Source organism: Onychostruthus taczanowskii, unplaced genomic scaffold (assembly GCF_017590055.1).
Source record: "Onychostruthus taczanowskii isolate IOZ18803 unplaced genomic scaffold, ASM1759005v1 scaffold75, whole genome shotgun sequence".
NCBI lineage: Eukaryota > Metazoa > Chordata > Aves > Passeriformes > Passeridae > Onychostruthus > Onychostruthus taczanowskii.
In genome coordinates this window covers 4,054,792-4,072,643 of record NW_024505339.1, presented here as the reverse complement: position 1 = coordinate 4,072,643, position 17,852 = coordinate 4,054,792, and the positions used below count along the sequence as shown (strand labels likewise).

General features: G+C 43.0%; 1 protein-coding gene across 2 annotated transcripts in view; it reads right to left on the bottom strand.

Moving 5' to 3' along the window:
* The window catches only part of RABEP1 (rabaptin, RAB GTPase binding effector protein 1), a 47,340-nt gene extending 29,884 nt beyond the window's left edge, over positions 1-17,456 (bottom strand). Inside the window, exon 1 of one of the 2 annotated variants that reach the window (XM_041422875.1) lies at positions 17,286-17,456. In XM_041422875.1, the coding sequence (XP_041278809.1) occupies positions 17,286-17,319 (34 nt within the window). In that variant the 5' untranslated portion in view covers positions 17,320-17,456. Of the gene's footprint in view, positions 1-4,078; positions 4,159-17,285 lie in introns of those variants that run through there. The other variant, XM_041422876.1, reaches the window with a different exon arrangement.
* Positions 17,457-17,852: the final 396 nt, after the last annotated feature.

Here is a 17,852-nt window from a genome sequence, read left to right as displayed (position 1 = left end):
ACATGCTTATTATTGGAAAAACCCCCTTACGATACCATTGTGTGATGCTATAAAGACCCCCTACAACCACCAACCTATCTGCATGTGCAATATCAACTTCTTTGCACCTCAACTTCTGCTGTAGGTGGCAGTTTAAACTTGCACACCTCAGAATTCAAATATGAAATAGAAAGAAAAGACTGATGAACCAGAAAAAAACACATCTCTCTGCTGAAATGCACTGGGGGAAAAATGTTCTTCTATATGAGTCTCTGTGTGTTCTGCAAAAGCATTTTGTGGGCATGTTCCAACTCTGCTATGCAAAGCGAATCACTTCAGTTACAGCCTCTATATAGCACAGACTAGATACACAAAATATTGATCCATCAGAGGTGTTTGTGTAGCCCATCCAACACTTCCCACCACAATCAAGTAGTGAAAACATTCCAAAGGCTACACGACTTCAGTATCAAACATTCAAACATTCAGACTCACAAACAGCTGGAGTCAGCTCTACAGCTTGCAGTGGTAAAACACTGGATGGGCAATGCCACTGAGATGGGGCCAGTTATTTTTGGTACCAGATGACGTAGACTAAGAGCAGACACAAACAAAAGGACCATCTAAGAGCACAATTATGTTTTACTGATTGCTGTTTATAAGAGCTTATGGTGTCACAAAATACAGCACCTAATCTCTTCAGCTCTGTACTGAATAAAAGAGAAATGCAGACATAAGACTGACGAAATTTTAATGTCGCTTTTTAAAAAGAAATCCTAATTTGGGGTTTTTTTTAAATCACTTTAAATACAAACACATAGGTTTTTCTGGCCAGCAGAGAGGGGGGATAGTTCCTTATGTGACAGATCTTTATGTGGATAGTTCAAAGCCAACTGCACAGGAGTGTTCTCCAGAAAATGAAAGGAATCCGCAGCAAAGAGACACTGAGAGCAAAGCTTCAAGTGAGTTCAGAGAGAGTCTGGATCAAAACCAGGGATGAAACAGCACATGTGGAACCAGGTCTGGGTAGGAAAAACGCTTCCCAAGGTTAAAGGGTTGCCTTTGATCTCTTGCTGAAGTCTTGCAAAGGAAAGGGTTTGCTTGTGTTTCCACTCCCCGCAGTCCTGTGCAGAGCGATGCAGAGCCCGCAGCCACCGTGGCACCTCCTGCTCCACGCCCCACCAGCAGCTGTGCTGGCCTGAGAAGCTGGGCTTGAGCTCAGCTTCAGCTCCTCAAGGGAAACTCCTGGAGGCACTAGAGCCTAAGGGAGCTGTGTGCCAGGGCCAGCCAGGCAGCTCTGCATCCACAGGTACCACCCTGCAGCCTCAAGCACACATTCCAACTGAACAAGGAGGAGTCTGGGCATCAATCACCTTGCACACACTCTTTTGAAGACCACACAAATAAACTGTTTCATTCTACAGTTAGTAATCCTGAAAGTTAAATCAACTGTAGACTCAACTCTCCTGCCCTCAAAGATGACTAGAGCATTCCTTGTTTACTTAATCCCTTTCCATCTTCCTTCAGCAGAGAGACAGCAGCAGCTGTGCTGCTGCTCCCATCAGAAAGTGCAAAGCAACCAAGCTGTACTTCTTCCGAAGGTGTGAGCTGCTTCTACTGAGGTTGGAAGGGCAAGTGGACACCCCAAGAGCAGAATGTTCAAGTGCTTTCAGCAGGGGAAACAACAGACTCATCCTTTTGAAATCTTCCTACCCAAACAGAAAGAGGGAGGGCAGAGTCACCAAGAAGGAAATGAAATTTAAATATTTACATTTTTACAGCATTCCCCCCTCTCTGCAACCTGGCAGTTATGTCTAAAAAGTAATAAATAAATAACTAAATAATCAACTCCCTCCACAACTGAGCTCTGGCAGCTGTCAGGGCCAGCTGCAGGCATTCAAAATAACAAGCAGTTTAAGATCTCAACTGCAGGTCATCCATCACTGCAACTGTGCATTAACATTGTTCTTTTGATTCTATACTAAGTTTAAAGTGGTTTTATCACCTGTGCTACATATACAGCTCAGGACAGAGCTCAGCACATCCCCACTGCAGTGAGACAAGGCATAAACTTGAGGACAACAGGTTTTAAAGATCAACATCAACCCCCTCAAATGCACCTGGATAAGAAGTAAAAGCAAATGAAAGTTTATTTTCTGAGACACCCTAACAACTAACACCTTTCTGCTAAGTGATTAATTTCACAAAGAAATTATTTTCTTCCTCAGAGGTACAATTTGTACAAAAGCCACACAGACACTTCCCAAAATGCAATTGTGATCCCAAGCCCAGACTGCCAGGCTCAGGTACCCTCGGGCTCCATGGCACAGGTTAAAGTCCACCTGGACATGCACTGGAGTCAATGGCAGGAAATGGGCTCATCCATAGATTTCCAATTAGGCCTTTGTCATTTATCACTTAATTTTCACTCTGAATTTAGGCTCAACTCACCCCAGGCCTATTAACAGAGCTCAAAAAGCAAACTCAGTTGCTATCAATTTAAAGGCAGCCCCGAAGCAGCCGTCCATCTGCAGCCGGTGGTGCCCGGGCTGCCAGGCGCCGTTCCCAAGCTGCAGTGCCGGCTATCAATGTTTAACCAGAGCAAACACAGCCCGGGATGGGCAGCGCTGCTGGAGCCGAGCCCGGCTGCAACCGGAGCCGGGGTCACACACGGCACCGGCACGGAACGCTCTGTATTTCCTCACAGCAGCACTGTGGAGACCTAATTCCCTATTTAGGGCCCTAAGTCATCAAGAAACAAACAGAGACCCTAAAGAAACTGCAAAAACCCTATCAGTTTCTTAACTTTGTAAATAGCACTGGGAAAACTTTACAAACTAAAAAAATCCTAAGAAGAAATTCTTTTGGCCGACAATTTAAAATAGCGTTTTTTCACAGATTATTAGGCTAAAAAGACTACAGATGACAGAGTCATAGATGCCAATTAAATCACTAACTTTATTTCTAGCTGGCAACACGGATTTTGCAGACACTCCAGGTCAGACACAGGGATCCCCATCTCCTGTGGAGCACTGACATTACAGCAAAGCACAGTGAATGTCATCATGTGCCTCAACCAGGGAGAGGAACTCAAAAGAAGGGCAGCAAAATCTATTTCAGAGCAGGCTCAATGATTTACAGGAGAACCATGAAACTGCTGCAATACATGAAAAGAAACTCTAGTGAAAAAAGATACAGCTTTCTGTTAACCCACTGCACAGCAAAATTCCAATTCTAGGAAAACACAGGAAAAACATACATTTCTTAGTGACTAGTTATTTATATGCTGTTCCACAGATCAGCTCCAAAAAGAGTTAAATTTTATATATGACAGTTTCCAGTTACACAAACATGTAGCGATCATTCCAGAACTAAGACAGACAAAGCTGATTATCAATAAGACTATTTTTGAGTACCAGGTCTATTTATAAAATTAATGCCATAGAGCTTTCTGCTTGATATTTAAAGAATCAAACATGACATCAAGAGTTCAGTCCAACATAGCTGAAATATGAAAACAGAGCAGAAAAAAAACTACATGTACAATCAACTTTTTGGAGACAAAAAAATACATAGTTTCTGTAATTTTCTACCCTTCTTTTGTTGTCATCATTGCTTGAGACAGAAGTATGGAAAAATACTTATTTCTGTGAGTTTCTACTATGACTTTCTACTATTTTCTATGAGGACTAATTTTCATCTATTGTGACATCATTCTGGAGCCACAATTCTGCTACTACATAAACTTTTAATCTGTCTGCCACCAGACCGTTCACATAGACTGCTAAAAGCTTTTCTTTATTTTACTCAAACAGGATTTGATGAAAAAAGAACAACCAGCCCCCCCCACACACACACTCTTACAATAAACCCCAATTTAAACCACACAAACCCCCAATAAACCCCAGCTGTTTGCATGAGGCACTCAGAAGCAAAGGAACAGATTATGGTTCTTTGAATAAGCACGTTAAACAGCAGCAATTCCTGACTTACGAAATGGGGTTGCTTTCTTTCAAGAAACATTTACCCTTACACACAGATACCCAAGAGCAGCAGATCAAACTGGAGGGGAAAAAAAAGGAAGAAAATAATTACTTACTTTTCTCAAACTTGCATTTGCAAGCATGAAGCATTTCAATTACTTGGCCAAATGGCTCAGGCTCACTGGTCACACACTTGTTTTATTTGAGGGCAGAGAATGACCCCTGACTTCTCACTTGCCACCTTCTGTTTCAGAGTGGCACCAAACACCTCCGACTGTCACAGCTCCCCTTTCAGAGCATTTCACCGGGTGTGATGAGGAGAACTCAACCCCAGAAAGGGGAAAAACAGGGGGTTCTGCCCCACAGCTAAGCCCTGGAACAGGACATGGAACTCAACCCCAGAAAGGGGAAAAGCAGGGGGTTCTGCCCCACAGCTAAGCCCTGGAACAGGACATGGAACTCAACCCCAGAAAGGGGAAAAGCAGGGGGTTCTGCCCCACAGCTGTGCCTGGCACAGGACATGGAACTCAACCCCAGAAAGGGGAAAAGCAGGGGGTTCTGCCCCACAGCTGTGCCTGGCACAGGACCTGCTCCCAGCACTGAGCTGCTCTGCAGAAGGAGCTCAGGCAGTTCCCCATTTCGGGCAGCGCAGCTTTCAGACACTGCTGCATTCATCCAGCCATTCTGGCTGATTGTGCAGCTGAAGGTTATTTGACATCCACAATTTGTTCTCTATTGACTAAACATTCACAGGCAAACAATCCAGTACCAATTTAAGGCTAAATCCATAAAAACTTGGTGTTGCTGACAAATGCAGGTATCACCATGCAGATCAGAGCCTTGCTGCATCATATCTGTTACAGAAGCTTTATATTTATTACAGTAAATCAGCAAGTGGAGGATGAAAAATATTCAGCCAAGCACTGCATGTTACCAACATCTAAACACATAATAAATACTCTATTAACATCAAGTGGAAGTGTGCAGTATATTATTAAAGTTTGAAAGTAATGTCATTTTTCATTGAAACTGAATGACCAACATCTTTCCACTACAGCCTGTAATCTCTGTAGTCCCTATTCCTACTCTTTATTTTCCTTTTTTATCCTAAACACTGTTTGACATCCTACATTAAGGATCTTAGAGAGAAATGAAAAGCCATCACTAAATTAAAGTAATTAAAATCTTAAGAAATTTAGATGTTTGAATAAATGGGAAGACTCTCTTCTATAATACAATCAAGAATCACAGAATGGTTTGGGCTGGAAGGGACCTTAAAGATCATCTCATTACAAACCCCTGGCTTGTACAGGGACACCTTCCATTAGATGAGGCTGCTCCAAGCCCTGTCCAACCTGGCCTTGGACACTTCCAGGGATGAGGCAGCCACAAGAAGAGAACAAGCAAAAGGGGGAGAGAAAACAAAGGTCCTTTAAATGGCTTAACTAAACCTGCAGAGACAAACAGCCACATGCAGTAACAACTAAGTCATTTTCCCCAACAGCACAGCAAACATCTTCATGCACAATTACAAGGAAAAGAAGGCAAACACACAGTTTCTCCTTCCCCATTTTTTTTCCACTTCCACTTTCCGCTTTTTCTCCCTTTTCACACCACTCACAATGTGTTAACTACTTCCTTGCTTTGTTATTGCCTCCTTCATCTTCTTTCGTGGACACAAAAGCAGGCAGCTGCTTCCTGGGGTCCAGATCTCCATCTCATGGCACTCCATTTCACTCAGTAAAGGAAAATCACACCTGACTTCCAGTCAGGTAAACCCACTTCATGAGACAAGTAAAGCTCTTCTATACACTAGTAATTCTGACCTCAGGTTAACTTAAGTCCAGTTTTAAATTTATGCTTAGTTAACTATTATTTACATTGGACTGCAATGGAACACTGCTCACTCACATCAAGTATCACAGGAATGAACTTAAACGTGGATGTCGATGTTGACAAAAGTGAGCTTGAATTTTTTTTCCAAGAGTTTATTTTCATTTGCCAAAAGCATAATTTCTTTCCAAGAACAGTCCCCTACCTCCATCATTATAGCCTGGTTTTTTGTACATCCCTGCTCACCACAGTAGCTGCTTCTCTCCTTTTAACTAGTCTGCCATCAGAACTCTCAGTTTTGTGCAGTCTTCTCCACGTTAGTCCCAACTTAATGCACAAGAAGCTTTACCACCATTAGTTTTCACTCTATTTCATCTCTGCCACTGGTGTTTTGGTGAGGAGAACAAGTAATCCAGAAATTTCAGGAAAACACAGTTGTTCGCCTTTTTTTTCCAAGAAAATCAACCACACTCTCTGCTTTATCAGTTCTTTGAATAATTTAAATAGGGCAGCAGTGGATGAATCACAGAGTTGGAAAAGTCAACCAGGTAACACCATTAATGGAATCCTATGGAAAGGATTTTGGCTGTGTCCTGCTGCTGCCACCAGTGAATCCCCTCAGAAACACAGTGTTGCTAAGCTTGAATGCATATCAGAGTATTGCAAAAGTCAACAGCAAGCTACAGTCTGGTGAACTTTGAATTCATCTAAAATGACACAAAATGGAGTGAACAGAGTTACCAATCTCATCACAATCACCAGCATTTTCCCTGCTGCATAAATGCTTGCATCTTGTTGCCCTTGCTTTAACAATTTTTCTTTTTTATACCTGCTTTTTTCAGGAGGATCCATTTGGAAAAAAGAACAAAACAAAACCAAACAAACCAACCAAAAAAAAAAAAAACCAAAAAAAACGCTCAGTGTCTCCTTGGATTTATGAAGAGGGTTATTTACTTTACAGGCTTTGGGCATTTACTCAGACCAGTCACTGCTTGAGCAAACAAGAGCAGGGTGATGGCAGCACAGAACTGGGCAAGGTGAAGTCCCCAAGAACCGGGCACATTTCTCCAAGAGGGTTCACAGCTGGATTACATGGCTGCCACTCTAGGCCAGCCTAGGTAGATCTCCACAGCCTGCAGGCACAGCAAAGCTTTTTCAGCATTTCACACATCTGAGCTCAGACAATGCAGCTGTCAAACGCTTCACACATGTCCCTGCCCCTTTCATTTCACCAGCCCGTCCCTCCTCATTACCTGCATGATTAACACCAACAGAAGGTGTTTTAAGCAGGCGCAGAGGCTCCTCCAGCCTGGAACCAGACCTCCAGCACAGCCACCTATTCCCTTCCACAGCATTTGAAAACAAGTCCCCAAAAATGTCAAGTCACATAAGTCTTCCTGACCAGAGCAAGACTGAAAATATGAATGAACCTTCATATTTACACAGGAATATTTCTGCCAAGTTTTTCCACACTACCACGTCTCATCATTTGTATGATATAATCAGAAAACCCAGAACTGGATTACACGTGGCAATTCCACTTGACAGTGAGGTTTTCGGTGTGTCTTCCCAGTAAAAGAAAATTTAAGTTGAGGATATTGTCTGTTTTAGTAAACCAGCAGGAATTTGCTGTTCTGATGAAATAAAAATATTTCGTTAAGAGCCATTTAGGGAGAGATTCTGAAATGCATTTCATTTTACAGGAGACCCCCTACACAATTTGCACTCTGAGCACCACTAATATAACCGTTCTCTTAAAATGTAAACATTTGCTAAACCCAGACAACAGACTGATTTTCTTTCAAGATAATTTAATTGCTGACTCATTTGCAGTGGGAGGAAAAAAAAATCCCTGTGACACCTTATTATATGTTTATCACTTCGCCTACAGATTTATTAAAGGCTGTCCTCTTCAGGCAGAAAAATGGGAATAAAGTATGACTCAACTCTCAGGAAAAAACAACCAACAAAACAACACAAAACAACCCTAGTGCATTGTTCTCTTTGAAGAAGTAAGTTAATATATAAAAGAAAACCATTACATTAATTCCAAAATTCCCCCAGACACCACTAGTCTGAGATCTTGTGCTGTCTTGCTGTTTGTCATGGGGCCAAGAACTGAGGTGTAGCTTTGAGAGCATTCAGGCTGCAGACCACCCCAGGTACTCTGCTTCCCAGTTTCTGAGCAGAAAGAACAAATTAATGATAACCTGACACACTTTAAAATTCCAAGGAAGCTAACAAAAGTGAAATATAGCTTGACCAAGAAGGTGATGTGGAAGAAACCAGAAAGAAACCAATGTTTGTGAAATTTATACAGGCAATGGCTTTTGTAATTTACCACTGCTACAGGTATGAGGACACTGCCATTTAAAGCAAATTGGCATCCTTATGGACATTTTTGAAAGCTGAAATAATCACAAGAGCATGGAAACTCACTTCCACATGCACAGCTACCAGACAGCACTACAGTAATTTCACAGGTACCAGAAAAACTTCAGAAATAGCAGCAACTCATACACAACTCAAGAGCTATGGACGTGAACAAGCACCACAAAAGGGAGTTAACATCTGATTTCTCTCCCACTGTGGTTCCCTACCCCTTGCTATATAATTTGGCTACTCAAATTGGTATACAGAGAATAAACTGGGAAAGAGAACAGGTAAAAACTTATTTTCAAGGAATAGTAATTTTAAAATTTTAGTTGCCAGAACAGCAGGTTGTAGGCATGAAAAAACGGCACTGTAGAGGAGCCACTTAAAGGATATAAATCTAATAAACGGCCTGGAAAATAGCCTGTTGCTAGATATATGTATGGAGACATTGTGATGATAAATATAGTATAACAAGTAATAAAAAGAAAAGACAATTAACATCTTTATTTGATAAGGAACAGGATACAGATCCTATTATTTGGAGTAAGGTTTCTACAGCAATTTAATAGGTTCCCTGAGAACAACAGACTAGTACTCCCCCAAGCTCTAGAATTTATTTCTTGACAGAAAATACTGCTGAGATTCTATATATTCATATTTTTTGCTATCACTTGTCAACTACATGAATTCCTGAACAGTTAAAAAGGAAGAAAATCCTGCTCCAGCATGAAATTTTCAAATAATTTAAAATATTCCAGGGGTCTAAGCAATACAGAATGGGAAGGCTTGACTAAGCCTGCAGTTACAATAATTTAAAATCAATTTCTGTACTGGTGGTCATCTGACAGGGTAACTCAGCACTCCCACCTCACTGTGAGCACATGTGCCTTTTATCCCACCATGCTATGGGAGCTTTTGACAGAAGTGACAGCGTCATTAGTGATAGAGGAAAAAGCTGGAGGGTGGGAGGGGAGTGAGTCTCAAAGCAGGTCCAAAGCAGACCACACCTAGCACTTGGCTGAGCACAGAGTAGGTCTGACACACACGTGGCAATGAACACACAGATCAGAGTAAACTGTGAAAAAAAAAGCCAGAACGATACCCTTGGACTCTCATATTATTACTGTGTGGTCTACACCCTTCCTTTATGCCAGCTCTAATGCTTATCAGGTCTTTCACTAAATTAAACTAATTAATTCAGCAGTGAGTAGTTCTCAGCTGGGTGACTGAGCTGAACTGGGCTCAGTGATGAGTCCAATGTGCAGAGCTGGCACAAAGGAAATGAGGGAAACACGACTGTGGGAGCAGCAAGAAGAGAGCAGGAACACTTCTTTCAGCTGCAGCAACCTTCTAGACTGGCTTAGCTGCAACACGAAACCACAGCCTATGGGTACAGTCTGATTATCAGTTTAACCTAAGTGCTTGTTGTCTGCCAAAAGAAATAGTCTGGCCTTCCTTCTGTCCCCCACTCTCCCTTGTGGCTACTGAGATTGGTGTAGTCATGCAGCAGAACTTACTTTTTAAAGACTTGATGACTGACATTTTTAAGTGATAAATGACCTCTTTCAAATCCTGATTTCCATTCAGACTCTCCAGGGGAAGCTGACAAACTTAACTGGTATTAGAAAGCAAATTCCAAAGCTCAGGTTTCCCACCAGTGTTTGTACACACTCAGGTTTTGAACAAATGCAGCTGAAAGAGTTGCACTGCACTGCAGTTTCCAGTATAGAAGTGATTAGACTGGTACAAAACCTAGAGCTGTAGATAAAAATATATCAGAAAACGTCCCTATCCCACAATAAGATTAGTCTCGCATTTACTCTTACTTGAAAGCAAATACAGTTAGATTAGACATTGTAACAGGCCATTACAGCCCCTCCTGATGGATCCTCAGCTACATGTAATCCTCAGTGCCTCCAACAAATTTAACTCTGTAACATCAGGAGTTAAAGCACCAGTTTGAGATTTAACATCTTTATCTCCAGTTTCATCTAAGAGTCCAACAGAAGCTGTGAAGACCAGACAGACAGCTCTAATATCCTCACAGCTAGAAGTGTCACTCAAGCACAGAACCCAGAGTTTGCCTAATTGCTTTCCCATTAATTTCACATGGGAGAAGATACAAACAGACATTGCAAGCTGGCAATTAAGAAAACCTTACTTGAAACCAATCTTTAAAAGAACATTTAAAAGATGCAGCATATGACACAAAGATGCCAGCCTGTCAGATGACCTGAATTAACAGAGCCAAATTTATGCTTTGTACTTCACCAAAATAAACCAAGTAACACCACAGATAAAATGTATCAGAGGGATTTTGGCACAGGTTACTGTTAATGTAAGATGAATGTTCCAATTCTTGTGCCTGAAGTCAATGGGAGGTTAATATGAACTCCTGTAAGCCTTAGGAAAGACAATTTTCTTAAAGGATACTGGACACAAAAATTAACTGTAGATAGTTAAAATACTTACTGCTTGACCAATAACTTCTAGCACTCCTCTGTGTTTCTTCCTGTGTAGATTAAGGCAACGACACTGAACACACAGATGTAAGGATTGTATTATACTCTGTGGTTTTATCTGCCTTACTGTTTGCAAGTTACTGCTTTGTTATTTTTTAAAGCAACCAACCATGGTGCTGCCTCCTATTTTGCATAGCACTGATGCAGCACAGATGAAAATAAATCATTTCTGTTGGGCAGTATTTTAATGGTGACCAGCCATGCAAATACAAAGTTACCCTACCAAGGCAGGGGTGTGAGGGATAAACAGTTATACAGGAAACACTCATCAAAAACGGTGAAAGAGCTGTTTCTCCTTTTGCTGTGCATATTCCTCTCCTTTGTTGCCATTTAAACAGCATTGCAAACCTTGCTGCAATTATCTGCAAGCTAAAAACGTGTATTGGCAGAAGATACAATACAAACCACACAGTCTATTCAGGTCACTGGCTTAAAGGCATGGGAAAACCATTATAATCAATGCTGGTTTGGTTTGATCCCCAGGTAATCCTTCCCTCTCTCCTCCAGGCTATTCCCTCTGGAATACACACAGTTAATGCTACCATTGCCATTCCAGTTATTGATTCCAATTCACTTTGCCATGTAGAACTTCTGTTATTGCATTTTTGCTCCACAGCTTTACCAAAAAACACTTTCAAAAACCACAAAATACAACAAGATAAATATTAATAAAATCCCACCCAAATTTAAATTTCTTCTCAGTGTGACTCACCACAGTAAGGCTTATTAAGTGCTTCTGGCTTATTAAGAAACTAAAAATCAGACTGCCTTTTTTTTTTCTTTTTTTTACTCCAGGATTCTGGTTATTTTTCAGTCCCTAACCCAGCCAGATACACAAGACAGGGCCCTTAACTGCCCAGAACCAAAGGAGCAGATCACAGCTCTGCTGTTTCCTGTCCTCTTCTCAACTGATACCAACTTTCAGAACTGCTCTGACAGCCAAAAGATGGAATGCTTTTATTTTCTACTTCTATTTCCAAGAGGCATAAGTTAATTTCCAGCAATGAATTTTTTGCAATCTGTGAGGCACTTACCTACTGCAGTTTATAAAGATACCAAGGTATTAAAGAATTAGATGTCAGCCAACCTTGTGATTAGGTAACTGAAGTTCACTGCCTCAAAATTCTATAATCTGTTCTGAAAAACCACTCAGAACCTGGACATGTATAAGGCAGGGCTGCAAAGCAGGTCTGTATACCAAGAGTAAAGTACAATGAGATCTTCCTTCCTGAGTGACAGAACCCGGAGAGCTCTTAAATAAAGAAAAATATATTTTAAAAATAGTAAAAAAGCTGCAATTCAGCATAGCTAGGGAGCCATATTGTTTGAAAAAGCCATTTTTCACTGAGGAAGTTTGTACAGTCATGTGAGTTTCTCCAGAAGAGGAAGAATAGAGGGACTGGTGTGATCCCACCGAGGACAGCAAGGCCTGGAGCTGCCAAAACAAGGGCAAGGTCCAGGGGATACCCCCAGACAAGAGGTTGCAAAAGGCAAGGAGAACAATATTAAAGAAGCTGAGGTGGTGTCTGGGGAGGAAGGCTGAGGAAAGCAGAGGACCTGCTGAAGAGCAGAAGTTGCCCAAGACACTGCCAAAATGACTGACTGGGTGTTTACCAGGGAGGGAGCAAAAACCTGAGACCAAAGAGCAAGCAAGGCCACGTTTCTGCTGCTTGGCTGTGTGGAGCAGGAATTGCCAGAGGAGATGGAAACAGACATAAAAGGTGATTCAGAAGCTTTTATTCTTCCTCTTCATTGTACTGAAGGAGCCAGGCCTGGGAAGAGAAATGTAGGATAGGAACAGGAAGGAGGGAAGCGCCACCACAAGTCAGCTGAATGCCAAGGGGAGTTGTGGCTGACAGAAGGAGACATGAATGGGAAAAAAAATACATGCACATAATTCCTCTTTATATCAGTGGTCATGCTGCAGTTCTGCACTCTTAGGGTACTACAGGCACTGCTTGCAGAGCAACAGAACAACTCAGAAGTTTTCTCAAGCACCAGGTACTTTCCAGGTAAAAAAACCCCTCCTCCTTCTGAATAGCACAGAAATATTAACCAAGGGTACACTGCTCACTCGTTCTTCCTATGCCAATTTACAGAAAAATATCAAATGATTTAAATTTTTCCAGAGATAATTCATCATCATGCCTAACTGACTATACTATGACTAAAATGACACAATGCTTATCCTATTTATAGAATAACTTGTGGAGGATAGTACCATTAACTCAGCCACTACTAAATCAGACACTAAAACCAACTCTGTAAGTAAAGGCTGAACCACTGAGAAGACTTTTGATGCACAAGATGTTCCTCTGAAATACACACACACAATGGCTTTCATTGCAGCCTTGTTAGTAAGTGCTGCTTATCAATGTTACCAGCTCTTACCTTGAAAGACTTCAGTCAGAGTAAAGCTATAATCTCAAATTCAGGCTTTTTTTTAACTACATACTTGGTATTTTTTAAGAAGAAAAGAGTGTAGTTAAAATACCTCAATTTAGGATAGAAAACTTCACATCTGAGAAGCACTTTTTAATAAAAAGCCCAGCAAGTCTGCCAGTCAACCATCACCCATAATGAAGCCTATGGGATTTGGTCCACTCCCACAATGACAGAAATTGTTTGGTTTAGCTTCTTGAAAGTTTTAAAACAAAATTCCTTCTTCAATCACTTTCAAGGGAGTGCATACAAACTAGTTTCACAGTGGGAATCCAGTCCACCCACCAAGGGCTATGGGAAAGCAGTTAAGCATCCAGAGGCACCAGGCCAGGAAGGGAAGAAAACACATTACTAAGTCCATCTTCTCCCTGACAATGGTGAAGTGGCCAAGATGCAATAAAAATGGGCAAAGAATTTACATCTGCCAGCGTCCAAAATGCAAGAGTCAGTCCACAGGTCAAAGCATATTCACTGTGCTTCCTGGCAGATCAACAGGTAATGATAAAGAACATGGTCAGGGTACTTTGCAAAATTAGGAGATCTGCAATTTGACTTCAACAGGAAAACAGACACCCCAAATATGGATATTCCCATTTCAGAGCAAACTGACCTGCTGAGCAGATCAAAATTTCCTTAGGAACATGTACATTCAAGGTGTCTGTTTTGTTTTTGAAACCAAATTCCCTATTTGTCCACTGAAATGACACAAAAATACACAACCTAAAAAAATAAGTGTGAATGTTTGTGTTTTAATTAAAATGCATTTTAGTATATTAGTAATAATATGCTAAAAACATAGTAATATCAGTAATTATTGAACAATAATAAAGCAAGGACTGAGCAAAAAGAAAGTGAGGGAAGCAATTTTTTGCCTCTTGGAAAGTACCAACAATTTTGAAGTTAATCCCCAAGAGATAAGAGTCTGACACTTGACAGTTGCATCAACAAGGCAGAGCTGAACATCAGCACTCATGGCCAGTCCCCTATGAACCACACCTAGCTTGGAGATGAGTAACAGCACTTTTAGATCCTTCAATTTTGTTTAAAAGTGATATACTTACAAGGAAAATAACTAGAAATATAAAAGCACCTGAGGTTTTGTTAGTTAATTTTCTGTGACATCCCTGACCTCTCCACCAGCAACACTTGGTCCTGGGATGTGTGACAGTGACAGCAAGTCCCAGCTCTTGCTGGGATCCTGGATTATTGACACAGGGACACAATGCAGATCACGGCACTGCTGGTGGCACCAAAATCAATATGGCAACATCCTCCAATCTTCCATCTACAGCTGAGCAGCTCTCTCCACTGAGAGCTGGCACTGCCTCCCACTGCTGACAGACTGACACTTTTTACTGGCCTAAGTTACTCCAATACTGGATCAATTCCTTCTGCCAGCAAATTCTTATTAAAATATTTGATAGACTGTGCCATTAACAGTTTATCACGGCACAGTATCAATGGATATGCTAATTATCAGTCTGACTGCACTAATGGTTTAAGTTTAGAGCAGTAAGAAGAGTTTAATAATTGGCCTATCATTCTAATTAACTTTAGTATTGAAGAAATAATGTTTTATGTTACTGCAGTTCCTTCATGGAAGTGTTTTCCAGAAATGAGAAGGAGAATTAAATCCTGAGCATTCTGATAGGGAAAAGCTATGCCAACACATTTTGTTTGGCAACCCTACATTCAGAGATGGCAAGCACCCAGATCCAAACTAAACCCAGGGAGCCTGAGAGGTTTGAATTTTGAACGTTATAGTCAAAGTAAAAATATTTTGAAAAATAAGACATTACAGCTGTGGTAAAGCAACATAGACAACACACATAAATTAAAACCTCTCCAAAAAAAGCCCCTTGAGGAGGATCAGCAGGCAGCACACACCTACCTGCAGCACAGGTCAAGATGATGAGCTCCCAGCACAAAGCTCCAGCAGTAGCCAAGGGCTGCCCTCGGCCTCCCTGAGATTCTTATCATATAGAAACTCTGTTACTCCACACATTGGATTAGAGGGTTATTAATGTCTCCACTAATCCAAAGTACAAACCAGAGTAGGACACAACGCCCATTCTTTTCCTATTTCTCTGCACTATTCCTTCCCCTATTCTTGGACCCATTTTCATTTCAGTGCAGGCTTTAGAATAGAAGACAGTTTCTACATTAATTCTTCTCATGTTGTTCCATATGTTATTTCTACCACAGCAGAAAAAGTAGTTTTATACTTGCTTTCCACAAAACAAATCATAGCTGATGTGTCTTGCATGAGTAAAGAATGCATAAGTTATTTAAAATCAATACAAGTAATTATAAAAAGCCATTATTTTTCCTTAGGGGAACACACTAATCCAGTTCTATTTTGTCACACGTAATCTTAAATTGGAGGTTATGTCACTCCTTTAAGGAATAAATTCAGTACACAACTAAAGATATTAAATTATTTATTGAATTTTTTTCCACATTAAAACAGAACAGTTTCAAGGCACACTTTTGGTAAGCTACTTACAAACAAAATCAACACAGGTGAGAACAACGAAGTGGATAAGAAACCCAAACTGGTCCTTATGGTTGCCAAGGGAGGATGGGGAGAGGAGCCATTTCAGGAGCTCCAATTCTTTAGTGTAGGACACAGCAACCACTTTCAGAACCCATCCAACTTTCCAGCCAGTCTCCTCTACAGCATCCCCATCTCCCCACAGCCAAGGAGCAGGAAAGAGACAGCAATCCATACCCCTGGAAGACAGGTTTCACCAACCTATCAAACCACTCAATTAATCTGCACCTTTTTGCCTTCCTTTTAAAAAGCAACAACACAAATACATCCAACATGGATCTTCTAATACACTACAAACCTACAGCTACCTTTCCTGGTCAAGAGGCAGCAAACATTTGTACACTGCACAGCTCCCCTGCACACTTGCAGTCTGTGAGAGCCAAGAAGAAAATTTGCTGGAAGTTGTTCTGCAGCCCTTAGAAGAACAATAAACAATGGTTATTCACCACGAAGTACAGGAGAAATTCACCTTCTCCTCAGTGCTCTCAAAGGACAAGCCAGCAATGACTGATCTTAATGTAGGGAAAACCCCCCAACCTAAGCACCTTCATCACTGAAACTCTCAAAAGGCAGGCTGAAATCCCTAAGGATAAGCACTTTCTGGTGTAACTCAACAAAAAAAGAAAAAAAAAGGCCCACGCAATTCCCTAGACATGCACAATTAAGAATACATCATTGCCCTTTTCTAACAGAGTGCTTCCCCAAGGAAACTCAAATGTTCTCTAAAAGAGGAGAGCCCCGGCCTAGTCCAATGGCTGGGTAAGCACCAATCCTGCAGGATTCTGCACATCCCTCCAGTTCTCCTATACCTACATTACAACCAGCCTCAACTTAAATTCCTGGCTTTATCACCCCTTCCCACACATCCCATACAGTAAACACTGTCCCTTCAACCTCACCTCCCAAGCTGAGTATTACCTACAACTTTTTTATATGCACGCAGCTCTGTAACCTCTTCCAAGGTAAAATACGTTCACAATTCCTCTGAAACCAGAAAGAAATAACCTTTCCACAGCAGGAACCTTCAGGGAAAGCTTAGCTTCCTTCTGCACAGGTACATACCACCTTGAGAGAAGACCTGTTATTCTCTTTGTCTTTTCCAGCAAAGGAACGCACTGTTCACACCGCACATCCCGACCTGCACCATCCGAGGTGCCTTTTCGAGCACAGCCAAACATCCCCCGCCGTGGCCAAATCAATGACGGCGTCCCACCCGGAGGATCAATGTCTACCTGGATACACCGCCACCCTTCCCCTCCTCCCCTGCCAGGGCGGGGAGGCCTCGTCCCATCGAGGCTGGGCTCCCCTTCCCCAGCAGCAGAGCGTCCTCCCAGCGTTATCCCCGCACCGGGAGCCGCCCTTGCTCCACATTCACAGCCTAAAAATCCACTTGCGCTGCCTCCCGCCCCCTCCCATGGCCTCCCCAGCCGTGCTCCCCGCGCCGCTCCCCGCTCTCTCCCGGCGGGTCCCCGCTCCGTGAGGGCTCCCGGACCCTGCCCGGCCGATCGCGCCCAGGCCGCCGCCCTCGCCCCGCGGCCGGCGCGGCTCCCAGGCGAGCCCGGGGCTGCGCAGGCCGCGCCGCCGCCCCCGCGGTACCTTCGGTCTGGGCGCTGGGGCCCGGCTGGGCCATGGCTCGGCGGGCGGCACCGCCGCGGCCTCCTCCGGGCGGGGACCGCTACGCCACGGGCAGAGAGACGGGAGCGGCCGGGCCGGGCCGCCGCCTCCTCCGCCTCATCCTGACAGCGGCCGGCGGCGGCGGGAGGGGAGGACGGGCGGGAGGAGGAGAAGCAGCAGGAGGAGGAGCCCCGCGCAGGCGCCCACGGTGAGACACGGGACCGGCTGCGGCTGCCGAGCGGGGAGGGACCGGGAATTGGAACTGGGAATGAGACTGGGAACGGAGACAGGGACTGGGGGTAGAGATAGGGAACAGGAACCGGAACCAGGGACGGGGACTGGGACGAAGACCGGGAGCCAGAGGCAGGGCGCAGGGAGAAGAAACAGGCGCCAGAATGGGGAACAGGGGCCAAATACCGGGGCCAGGGACCAGGAACGGGGTACAGGGACAGAGACAGATACTGGGGACCGGGGACAAGAGCTTGGAACAGGGACTGGGGACACGGCGAGGGTGATGATGGCTTGTCCTCAGCCGCGGGCAAGGCAGAA